This window comes from Phascolarctos cinereus, unplaced genomic scaffold (assembly GCF_003287225.1).
Source record: "Phascolarctos cinereus isolate Bilbo 61053 unplaced genomic scaffold, phaCin_HiC Scaffold_5;HRSCAF=322, whole genome shotgun sequence".
Taxonomy (NCBI): Eukaryota; Metazoa; Chordata; class Mammalia; order Diprotodontia; family Phascolarctidae; genus Phascolarctos; species Phascolarctos cinereus.
In genome coordinates, this window is record NW_027555958.1 from 102,509,008 (window position 1) to 102,521,582 (window position 12,575).

Consider the following 12,575-nt stretch of genomic DNA (forward strand, 5'->3'; position numbering starts at 1 on the left):
TTGTACCCAAGCTAGGGCTTGGGTGTATGAAGTAAACATTACACAAAGCAAACATGAAATGTAGCAAGTCTTACCTTTCGTATATCTTGTGTTGTTTCTGGGGAAAAATTTTTAGAAATTAATAATTCAGTAATTACTATATCTTAGCAAATATTAATTAGGCTATGGATGTCTTTAATTATGACTCCTTTCATCACCCACTGGTACCCAGCAAGGTTCTTTAAACAAAAACTTCTAGAAATACCTCAGTGACCCTGGTAATAAAGCCTATACCATATAGTGCACCATAAACATTAAGTTAAGCATTCTAGGGAATCCTGAATTTTTTTTTCTGAATGGTTAAATGTATATCAACTTTACTTTTGAAAGTAATCATGGCATAGTGGAGAGAATTCTGGCTTAGAAACCAGGAGGATCCAAGGTTTAAGTACTGCTTTTGACAAACACTGGCTGTGAGACCTTGGGCAAGTCACTCAGCTTCTCAGATCTCTGAACAACTCTCTAAGGTTCTAAGGTGCAAGGAAACTGCTGACCTGTATTGGTAGAGAGAGTTTCCTCTTCTGGGAGGTCTCTGCACACCAATGAAATTCACAGGTCCTCTCTCTATACCTAAGATGAGAGGCAGCATGGCTTGACCAATTGAGAGTCAGGTTTGGAGTTAGGAATACCCAGGTTTAAGTCTTGCTTCATAAATACCAATTACATGATCTTGAGCATATTTTTTTTTCCTCTCAGTGTTCCAGAACCTCACTAAGGCAATAAATTACAAATAAGGAACTGATATAGATTGTTGTGGGGGAGGCTACATACCCAGAGTTCGCTAAGCAGATGAAATTACAGGTCTGGACCAAAAAATTTTAAAAAAAACCCAAAACAAAAAACATAAGAATAAATATAATAGCCATACTTTCTGACTCACCACTGGATTTCAAAACCTTATGCACTCTAGAGGAAGGTTCTGGAAAAAAAAAGCCATTATCACTTTCATGAAAAACTCAAATAATGTTTTAGAAAAAGTAATCACTCAGCCATAACACTGGTGTATTCTTATTTACCTGCATATCCAATCAATAAATAAACATTTATTAAGTGTCTACTATGTACCAGGCACTATGCTAAGAGCCAAGAATACAAAAAGAAGAGAAAGACAGTCCCTGCCTTCAAGGAGCTTACAATATAAGGGAGGAGACAATACATACATAAAAACAAATAAATAAATAATAAAAACACACACACACCCCTATATATGTGTGTGCAAGTGTCTATACACACACACACAGAGTGGATATAAGCTCTGTAATGTCTATAATTAGCCACTTAAATATGCTAAAGCTTCCCTTTTTCACAGGGGAACCAGGTAATGGAGCAGCACAACAAGTAGCCAGTTAATACTTCTGAAGTCCAGGGCTGCTTGACATACCAGTGATTCTTTGTGGTGAACTTAAAGATACCTGCAACTGCTGAAACCAGTCTTGACCAGTTCAGAGACCGCAGCAGACATTTTGCTTCCTAACTTATCTAAATAGCAGCAGAAATCTTGCTTCCTGATTTGTTGTGTTCGCAGATGTCTTCTCCCCCACTGCCCTGACTCACCCATATACTGTATTTCTCCTTTAACCCTTTACTTAGCCATGAATACCTCTAATAGTCATAAATACCTCAAATTTGTATAAATACTTCGCCCTTTTCCCACACCCCTTTCAGCAGTTGAGAACTTGTGTCTCTGCTCCAGCTCACAAGCTCCTTCTTCTCAGGCAACAAATGCAGTTAGAATCTTTGTAAACTGGGATTGGACTCTGGCTCATTCTAGGTCACCCTTTTTGGACCTGGGGTTTCTTCTGTTTTAGTAGTTCCCAAGAGTATTTATTTTAACAACACACACACACACACACAAACAAGCTATATACAGTTTAAAGAGCAAAGAAGTAGCAGAGGGAAGGTACTATAATTAAAAGGGACTGCTTGGAAACATTTAACAATAACCCACATCTAACTTTGGCAGAAATGTGAAATAAATGTCAAACCCTGAAGCCAGTCAGCTTTGTTCACAGCAGACATGTAAAACACTAAGTCATTTTACCCAGCACACCAAAAACTCAGAATAAAGAGACAAAAAGAGACCACAGAACCCTAGAACTCCAGAGGACATCAGGAAATATCCTTCTAGGTCAGCAAATGATGAATACTCAAATGACCTTCAGGATCCAATTTAATTGATTTTCTTTACTATGATGAATCACTGATTGAGTAAATGTGGCTGCCCTCAACATATTATTTGTTAAGCACACATGCTTATTATTCCATGCCATGTATAAATTTGTTGTATAAATTTCTGTCTAATATTAATAGCCCTTTACAATCTTGTTTTGACATATCTTTTCAGACTGATTTCATTTTACTCTCTCTCTCATATCCTCTATGTTTACAGTTGAATCGGTCCACTCATTGTTCCCATACAAAATACTCCTCCATGCTTTGACTTGCCTGGAATGCTCCCCGCCATTCACCTCTGCTTCTAGGAACCCCCAGCTCCTTTCAAGACTGAGCTTCTATCACCTTCTCCATGAGGCTCCCAGTTGTTAGTATTTGTCCATCTTTTGTCTCAATTCTTACCTAGCCCCTAGTCATTGAATGGGTGTTGCCTCAGACAAACTGAACCTTGGGAAAGACCTTCACTTAGAAAGGCCAAGGTCACCTACTGCATCCTGGGTCATTGCCAGTTGTCTTGACTCTGTCTTGCCACTGGACTTTGATGATTCTGGAGGAGAAACTGAGGCTTTGTGTAGCTCTGCCTCACTTAAATCCAATTAAATTCAATTCATGAGCCAGTCAAGATATCACTCTGGTGATATCACTGCTAGTCTTCCAGAATGAAGGATGAACAACAACAACTTTGTAAGCATGTTGTATTTACTTATCTGTGTATATGTTTGGGGATGTTTTGTTTTGTCTTTGTATCCCCAAACACCTGGTAAAGTGATTGACAAATATCAAAGGGGCCTCTGCATACCCTGCTTCTCAGATTTACCTGCCTGATATTTCAAACTGACCAAGAATTAGGAGTTAAGAAAAAATGAATAGACTGACTAGTAGTAAGACTGCACTTGGGAACTGCAAGGAAATTCATGACTTTTAAAAATGAAAGAGGCTATTGTTACCTGGGATCCCTATAGCAACTACATTCTGAGTGATCTGGTGGCTTGGCAGATGAAGATGGTGCCTTAACTGGTGATGTGCTGGAAAGAATACTGGACTTAAAAAGCAGGGACTTAAAAAGTTAAGTTAATAAGTCCTTCTGTAAATAAGCAGACTGGGGTAGATATTTAAGATAATTTAAGTAAACTAGTTGTTTATTTTTCAAAAGGTTGTACAAATGTGTGTACAAATTATATTTCTTAATTTGATTATACTTCCAACTTATCCCTATGAAATGCAACACTGTTGAGAAAAAGGGGAGGAATGCAACTTAATTTTTTAGGTAGATTACATCAAATACTCAGCTAATCACACTTGCAATATTACCATGAAGGCAGGTTTTTAATTTTCAAGTTATTAAAAAAAAAGCTTCAGTGCTTCCTCCCCTTCATGGACGAGATGGGAGACAGAAAACTGCATAGAATGATGACAGACTAAGATGTTTAGTTTGACTGAAATTGTTTCTCCCTCAGACCTTTTTTGCTCTTTATTATTAGAGCTGACTTCCTGAGCTGGGGAGGGGAGAGGGAAGATATTCAGAAATGAATTTTTAAAATTTGGCAGAAAGAAGTTATTTAAGAAGTTAATATAAAAACAAAAGACATCAATAAAAATTAAAAACAAAAATATTGAATATACTTTTTAAAATTTTAGGAGGATGAATTCATTCCTTTTAAGTCCAAAAGGCCCCTGGTAGGGGCCTTCTACTTTAGAGAGTTTTAAGTACTCACCATCTCATGAGACTGGGTAATAACCTGCTTTTAGAATTTCATTAAAATGCTGGCTAGCAAATAAATGTGCTTAAAAAAATTTCTGTATCTATTTGCATATTTTCCATCTATCTTGATATTATCTCTTTGATATCTACCATCTGAAATGTTGGCTACCATTCTGAGTTAATGATAGTTGAGTACTGGGCAAGAAGAAGGAAAGCTCTCAACTAACAGTTATTTCTAAACTTCAGACTGTTTGTTTAGGAAGATGCCAAGATCTTGAATATAAAGTATGTTAAAAGCAAAATTACTACCAATGAATATAACATGATTCTTAGCATCAGGCTTATATAACATGGTTCTTAGCATCAGGCTCTCAACTTTTTGGTTTCTGACTTTCAGGAGTGCAACAAGTTCCTATGTGTTTCAAGAATAAGCACATTTGGTAGTGAAGGCCACATGGAAGTGAGCTGTTCTTTCCTCACACAAATAAAGTGGAATAAAGCCATCCATTTTGAAATTGTTGCCAAAAACTCCACAAGGCAGATGTTGTTTATAGGCTTCTAGAAGGCCAGGCTCACAGGAAGGAGACCAAAAAGCTTCCAGCCTTTTCAGGGTTAATTTATGAATCTCTCCAATTTATATTTTAAGATATAATCTTAGGCACTACTGTCTAGCTAGAATGACCATAGTTTCCAAGTCTGTAGGGTATAGACTTCTCTTTTACCAAAGACCAGGTCTCACCCATTTGAAGGCCTTACCCCATGTAGGTGAGAGAGCTACAGTTGATACTTCCCACCTGCCTGTCATTGTGAGAGATTGTGATACTAAAGAGTAAAATAGCCAATTTACCAGATTTTCTTCTCAGGCGATGGGGAGCAGTGCCTTCTTTCGAATAAGAAAATGCCTTCATTTCTTTCTCAGGACTGTAGTAGAATCCTGGATGATCTGTAAGATACCCATACGTTTCAATTAGAATACAAGATTCTGAGATACACCAAATCACTGTCATCATTAATCTGCTGCAGGATTCCATGAGTTCATTCCCATTCTGCAGACAAAGAAAAAGAGAAAACTGAAAATCAGTGAGTGGTTATTGTCTTTCATAGGGCTTTTCTATTTGTTCACAGTAGGCCTTTTAAGAACTTTACAGAGAATGCAAGCCTTGCAGGAAAAGTGATCACATATTTGGCTCTACTCCAAAACTTCCTGGAGAGTTCATTAAAATGGGCCAGGCACAAATGTCCATTCTACTGTAGCAGCTGGAAGCCTCTGCAGGCCTCAGAGCACTCACAAACTCCACTTATACAAATAAGAAAACTTGTAGCTGATATTTAAAAATGACTTTTACTAAAATGTTGGTTGGAATGAAACATGGAAAAAAAAAAGAGTCCTAGGACTGACAAACAGTAATGGTTCAAAAGCTATCCTTCTTACTTTACTATTTCTGCCTATACAAATCTATTTCTGCCTGGTACAAGTCATTCATCCTGTCTCCCGTGTTAGAAACTGTTCAAACATCTTGGAACTCTTCCTTCTTCCCTCTCATATATGATGTCCTATTATTTAATTTAATGTATTTATTTTCTTTTAAAAATATTATTTATTTATTAACATTCTTTTCTTTTTGAGTTCCAAATTCTCTCTCTTTCTTCCACCCTCCCCCAACCCACTGAGAAGGCAAGCAAAATGATATCAATTATACATGTGAAATAATACAAAACATATTTCCATATTAGCCATATCATAAAAAAAAAGGTAAAATTGATACTACCTCCCCATCTCTCCCATTTGCCCTTTCTTCTCTATTCCCACTGCCACTTCCCTGGACAATTGCAAAAACATATTTTGTCACCTTCTCCTGCCTCCACTGGGACTCTGCCAGTGCCCCGTTCCCCCCACATTAACATCCTTCATAAAACTGCTAGAATAATCTTTCTTATATAGAGATCTGGTCATATCACCCCTCTATCCAAACCTTCAGTAACTCCCTGCTGCCTGAGAAAAGTTGAAACTATTGTCTGGCATTTTAGACCTTCTCTTTCCTCTAATCTAGTATCATTCTATTTTGCAAGCCTAATTTCAGACTCCTCCCCTCCAGCCAAAATGGACTCTCCCTTCCTCTAACTCAAATGTCATCTCCTTCATTAGTGGCTCAGTTGGCCTTCTCTGAGTTTACACATAACTTTAATTCTGCACCCTTCTAATGCACTTGCCATATAATGTGTGCTGTAGTTTTCTCTGTGTCCGATGCTCCCATGAGACAGTAAGTTCCATGAGGGCTAGAAATTGTATCTTTTCTAATCTTTGTATCTTCTGAACACAACACTGTACACGGCACATAGGAAGCACTTGATAAATGTTTCTTAAAGCTGCTGAATGTCCCACCTGGGTGTAGATATTACACTAGATACAATGTTCAACAGTACCCTTATATCAAAGACTAAGAAATTTTAAGATACAGTCTCAAACCAGTATTTCCCCAATCAAACTATACCATGAATTGGCAATATAGTATATGTGTGTATACAGATACATATATACATACACATCTATACACTTGCATATATGCACAGTTATATGTATACATTCACATATATTATACACATATAAAGTTTTCTACCTTAGTCTATTTTACCTTTCTCATAGAGCTTGTAGCTCTATGGGGGATTAGTATCTTGGGAAATAAGAGGAACAGAGAGAAAGGGGAGTTAGTTTTAAAAACACATATGTCTTAAAAAGACGTAGCTAGGTGGCATGGAAGATAGTGTTGGACCTGGAGTAAGGAAGACCTGAGTTCAAATCCAGCCTCAGATACTTATAAGTTATATGACCTTAGAGGGCATATCACTTTTTCCTCAACTGTAAAATGAGGATGATAATAGCATCTATCTTGCAGGGTTATTGTGAGGATCAAATGAGATAATATTTGTAATGTGCTTAGTGTGGTACCAGGTACATAGTAGGGACTTAGTAAATGCTTATTCCCACCACCTCCTCAAAAGGGCCTTTGGTAAGAAAACTCTAGCACACTGGTATGTTAACCCTGGACTAGTGCCAATCCATGAAACAGTAATGAGAAAACATTACTCCAGAAATCACTACTTCAGACTCCTATGCCTCTTATCAGTTGCCAGGTTTTCCAAAGATATAATAAGTTTAGAGACAGGTTTGAAGTTAGATCTGCAAAGCTCCAAAATATGAGCCACTAGACACAAGTGCAAATATAAGGAGCTGTGTGAATGAGGCAACCTATGCTACCATACCCAGAGCAAGCTAAGTCAGGGCAACTGTCCTTAGGCTATGAAATTCGGGGCTAGCAGAGGTAGTGACTTGGGCACAAATCGTGGGGTCTACTGGAGAAAGACAGAGGCATCACCAATTGGAGCTTTAAAAAAGACTTAAAGTGATTATATAAGCATAATTCAATCAACCTAGACTGGTTGGTTTTGCTATCACCATGACCCGCATCTTCTCTCTTCAAAGTTGCTCTTAATGTTTATTTTCAATATATTTTACCTGGTTAGAAATGGGTAGCATAGAGTACAATATATTCTCATCCCACACCCAACCAGTGTAGAACAATCTACAGAGGGTCTTGTTCTCAGATCTTTTCCATACTAAGGAAGTTAGACCAAAAGAGATCTCAAAAATATGTTGGATAATGACGGTGCTCATAAGACAAACTATTGATTTTTTGTTGAGGGATCATATGCAGCATGAAGAGGAACAAACTGATATAATGAAAATAACATTGGCCTTTATAATCAGAAGACCTGGGTTTGAATCCAAATTGTACACCTTTAGAGTTGAGTTACTTTGAGCAAGTGGCTTAAATTCTTTAGGCTTCAGTTTCCTTATCTCTAAAGTGGGTAAAATTAGACTAGTATTATTTACCTAACAGGGTTGTTGTGGGGATCAAAAATTATAATACATGTAAACCAGAAAACAACATGTAAATACGTGTCAGCTGTTATGACGGTGGCAGGGGCATAAAAATAATTCCTGTAGAATAAAATAGTGTGATACCAGTGCTTGGGATGAAGGTACTAGAAGGATACAGTCAAGACTAGAAAGCTTTACATTTTCTACTTTCTCCCACAGTTAATCACGGTTAATTTCCTAAGGAAAGAAGAATCTGATATAAAGAGTTAAAGTTATACTTTAAAGAAAAAGGTCTAGCTAAGGGCTGAATCTGGGCTATGTGAAGAAGGAGTTTGAAAACAGGTATGAAAAAATGCTTGGTAAGCACCGGCCCTGAAGTCAGGAGGACCTGAGTTCAAATCTGGCCTCAGACCAAACATTTGACACTTACTAGCTGTGTGACCCTGGGCAAGTCACTTAACCCCAACTGCCTAAAAGCAAAAAAAAAAAAATGCTTGGTAGCCATTGAATTTTTATAGTGTGCCTACACAGAGTGAAATAGTAATGAGACAGCTGTCTAATTGGTAGGATTCTATAAAATCTAAATCTAAATAATTATCTAAATAAATTATAAATAATAAGTAAATAAATATAAATATTAAAAAATAAATAATTATCTAAATAGAATCTAAATCTAAATAATTCAGCAGCATCTTCTACTCTACAAAAAAAAGCTTACATTTTTCTTTAGGGCCCTTTTAAATACTGCCTAAACTGTTGACAAATAAAGGAACAGCCACAGTTGGCTAGCCATCAACTGATTCACAGATAAACTGGAAATGAAAATGTTTGTTTTCGGATTTTTAGGCACAGACATAGGGCTTTATAGCCCTATTTGCCATCTCAGTGATTACAGAGAGACCGTTTTCTTCCTGTAGATGTTCCATTGATTTTTAAAGCTATTGTACTTATTGAATTTTAATTTAATATGCTGCATATTTTGTTCTTAAGAAAACAAAACTTACGAATGGCATCCATTTCCAGAATTGCTTGCTTGGCCTGAAAAATAGAAAATATGATCATTAATTGCTAATTTTTTGCTTCAGGTGCTAAACCTAATACAGATCTCAGTCCTACTGATTGTTTCATAAATATAACATATTTATGTCTTTAAAAAAGTTACTCATGGTAAGAATTTTACTCTAACCTTTATATATTAAAAGCTCAACAAAATTGCATAGTTTTGGTGGTTAAATATTGGGAATATTTATCTCTTCATACACTATGAAGATGGATTCAAATACTCTTAAGAGACAAGGTATGCAAAAATATATAGTACATATATACATATATAGTAATATAACATAACATAATATAATATGACATGATATGATATTTTGGTAGAAACATAGGCCGAATAACTGTTGCCTCAGACCATCTGAGACCTGGAAAAGACCTTAGCTTAAAAAGGCCAAGGTCTCCCACTGCATCCGGGGCCTTTGCCAGTCATCCTGACCTATTTCTTGCCACTGGACTCCAAAGACTCTGGAGGAGAGGGTGAGGTTGATGACTTTGTACAGCATTGCCTCACTTAAATCCAGTTCACTTGCCAGTCAAAACATTACCCTCCTGATGTCATCGGTCCTCTTGCAGAAGGAAGGACAAACAACAGGGTTGCAGACAGAAACAGGAATTTGTGTTCTAGTTAAAAGGCAGTATGGGTGGTATAGTAGAAAGTGTTTTGGGTTTGAAGTCAAACTTAACTACTTAACTACTTAACTACCTATGTCACTTTCTGCAAGTCACTTAATCTCTGGGTCTACTTTTCCTCCTTTATAAAATAATAAAGTTGAATTAGATCATTAAGGTCCCGCCCAGTTTTAATTTTTTCCTCATCAATACTGGTAGTAGTGATCCCATAAACAGCAATATTGGAGGGAATTCTAGAATACTGTTTTCTCCCTCCACCTCCCACCCCCAATACCACCCAGGGGCTCCCATGCTGCCCAAACCAATCTTATATCCTTTCCCCATTGCTTATTAGTGGCACAGTAATAAGAGGGGATGGGCAGATAGGTGGCACAGTGGATAGAGTGCCAGGTCTAAACTGTATTTTCTCCTCTGTTATATTTCAAATACCACCCCCTTCATGAGGCCTTTCCTGGTCCCATCAGTGGCTAGTACTGTACCTATATATGTGCGTGTTTTCTCTCTTATTAGAAACTAAGCCTCTTGAGAGTAGAATTTCAATTTTGTCTTTGTATTCCCAGTTCCTAGCACAGAGCCTGACATAAAAGGCACGAAATAAATATTTGTTGATTGATTTCCAGAATTAGAGAAGTTTGAAATGCTATTCCCATATTGTCCACTAGGTGTCAGACGTGAACTATCTTTGTGCTAAAGGAGTAGAAAAAGCTAACCAAGGAATTTCCAACAATCGCATGCTCTTTTTAATTAAGAGGCAGCTGTACCTATAAGGATTAGGACTGGAGGGATGGTTGCACTGGTATAGTGAACTCCTTCATGAAGAAATTCAGGTCATCACCATCTCTACAACTTATAGTCACAGAAAGTTGCTTCAAGTGATTTGCCCAGGGTCACACAGGTCGGACTTGAATCCAGAACTTACTTTGAAGCTTTGAAACTGGATCTCTATCCAGTATGGAATTTCAAAATGTCCCTGATATGTTCGTATTTCATTGGGTAGGAAGAGAAATTTGCTGTTTCCAAAATTTAGCTAAGTTATAAATAATTTAAAGAAAGATAAGTATCAGACTGTTCTAACTTTAGCTTATAAAGTCAAATAGGAAGTGATCATCACTTAGAAGTTAACATTTTATGTTCATTACATAAAGATATTTTAGTAGTTTTGGGGGAAAAAAAGAATGATATCTAAAATGATTAGAAATATGGACTTCCTAAAATTTATTTCAGCCTGTAAGGATACCAACCACTTAAATGGCACCTCCTGTAGGAAACCTTTCCTATTCTCTTCGTTTGCTAGAACCTTCTCATCTAAGATTACTTCCTGTCGACTCTGTATGGATTTTGTATATATCTATTTGGTGACATGTTATTTCCTTCATTAGAATGTAAGTTTCTTGAGGATGGGGACTGTTTTTTGCCCTTCTTCATATCCTCTCTCTCCTTTGAATGAATGCCTGGGATATGGTAAGCACAGATTTGGAGAAAGAAGTGACCTTAAAGGTTTTTTAGTCCAACTGTTCTACATCATTTTACACATGAAGAAACTGAGGACCAAAGACATTCAGTTATACTTGAGGAAGAATGCCTGGCATACCTATGTAGTGTAGGAGAAATGTTTAAGAGGGCATACAAGTGATTATTCTTTTTTGCAACAGGAGTCTGGGATTACTCTTAAGAGTTCTATGAATAATCTTGTCTTTCCCAGGAAACACATACACTATAGGCAGGGCATGTCAGTAACACTATGCCATTGTTCAGAGGGATATCACAAGGCATGAAACTGAAATGATTAATCGCAAGAAAATATAATCATCACTCTCAAATGAACCACCTTGAGTGTCATCATATTCTGTGGAAATGGAACTCACACCCAAAAAGTACACACCTGTGCACATTCACTTCCTGACTGTGAAATGAAAACTGATGGTTCTGAGAAGCTTGAGTGTACACACACACACACACACACAACACACACACACAACACACACACACAGCTACCATCCCCTTTTCACAGTACTTTGAGGACAAACAGAAGTACTCTCCCAAATAGATTAGAAAGTTAGCACTTTTAAGATTCAGAAGCAAAATTGTATGAACCATGAACGAACACCTGAGACCTGGGGAAACACCCTGGGGAAAAAAAAGGCCAGTGGCTTCCCCAAACATAGTCCAAGCCCCACAATATTGTTCGAAATCTCCCTCAAGAGCTCCCAGTCTCCTTTATGTTGCTATCCAATTTTCCCTTTATTATAAGCACCCTACCCACATTGATTTTTCTATTTTGTGGTTGTTGGGTGGTGGGGACTTCCAAATTCATCGCAAACTTCCAGTGTGAAGACTTCTTCCATTGGTGCATGTCAACAGTTCAACCATAGCTTATGCAGCACTGCGAGTTTGCCCTGGGCATTGAGAGGTTAAGTGACTAATACATTACATTGCCTGCATGAGAAGCAGGATCTGCCTGAATCTCAGATCATCCTGACTCAAAGGCTGGCTCTGTATTTGCCATGCCATGCTGCCTTTTTCGTTTTCTAATATTAGTTCTCTAAACACTTTGCAACAACCTTCTTTCTGATCTCGACTAACCCTCCATCCGAAGGAAAGAAAAACTTATGTATCATGTACCAAAGGGGAAAAAAAGTTAAAATAAGTAAATCTTTTCAATATCAACATTAAGTGCTGTTTTTCATGTGTATGCGGTTTTAAAAAATTATACCAAACTACTGTTCTCTGTAATTTTTTTTCAAACTTTAAGCTTCCTGAATGGACAAGTCAAGCCAAGCCCAAGATTCACAGATGGAACCCTCAATAAAAGTAGGCCCAAGAAAGACTCTATCTGCATCCAGAGAAAGAACTGATAAATAAAAGTATATATAAAATAATTTTACATATATACATGTGTATATATGTGTATGTACATGTATGTGTATATATTTATATATCTACACCTATTTGTATCTAGTGGTAGCCATCTCTGGGGCTGGAGCAAAGGAAGGAGAAGAAAAAAAATTACACAATTATTACATTTTAAAAAGGACATAGCAAGTTGTATGTAATAGATTTGCACATTTCATGTGCAATCATCTTTTTAAAAAA

General features: G+C 37.1%; 1 protein-coding gene across 1 annotated transcript in view; it reads right to left on the reverse strand.

Moving 5' to 3' along the window:
* PLEKHG1 (pleckstrin homology and RhoGEF domain containing G1) overlaps positions 1-12,575 on the reverse strand; it is a 100,602-nt gene that overhangs the window by 18,533 nt on the left and 69,494 nt on the right. The window contains 4 exon segments of the mRNA XM_020986601.2: positions 75-97; positions 920-958; positions 4,761-4,856; positions 8,798-8,831. Of these exon segments, the coding sequence (XP_020842260.1) occupies positions 75-97; positions 920-958; positions 4,761-4,856; positions 8,798-8,831 (192 nt within the window).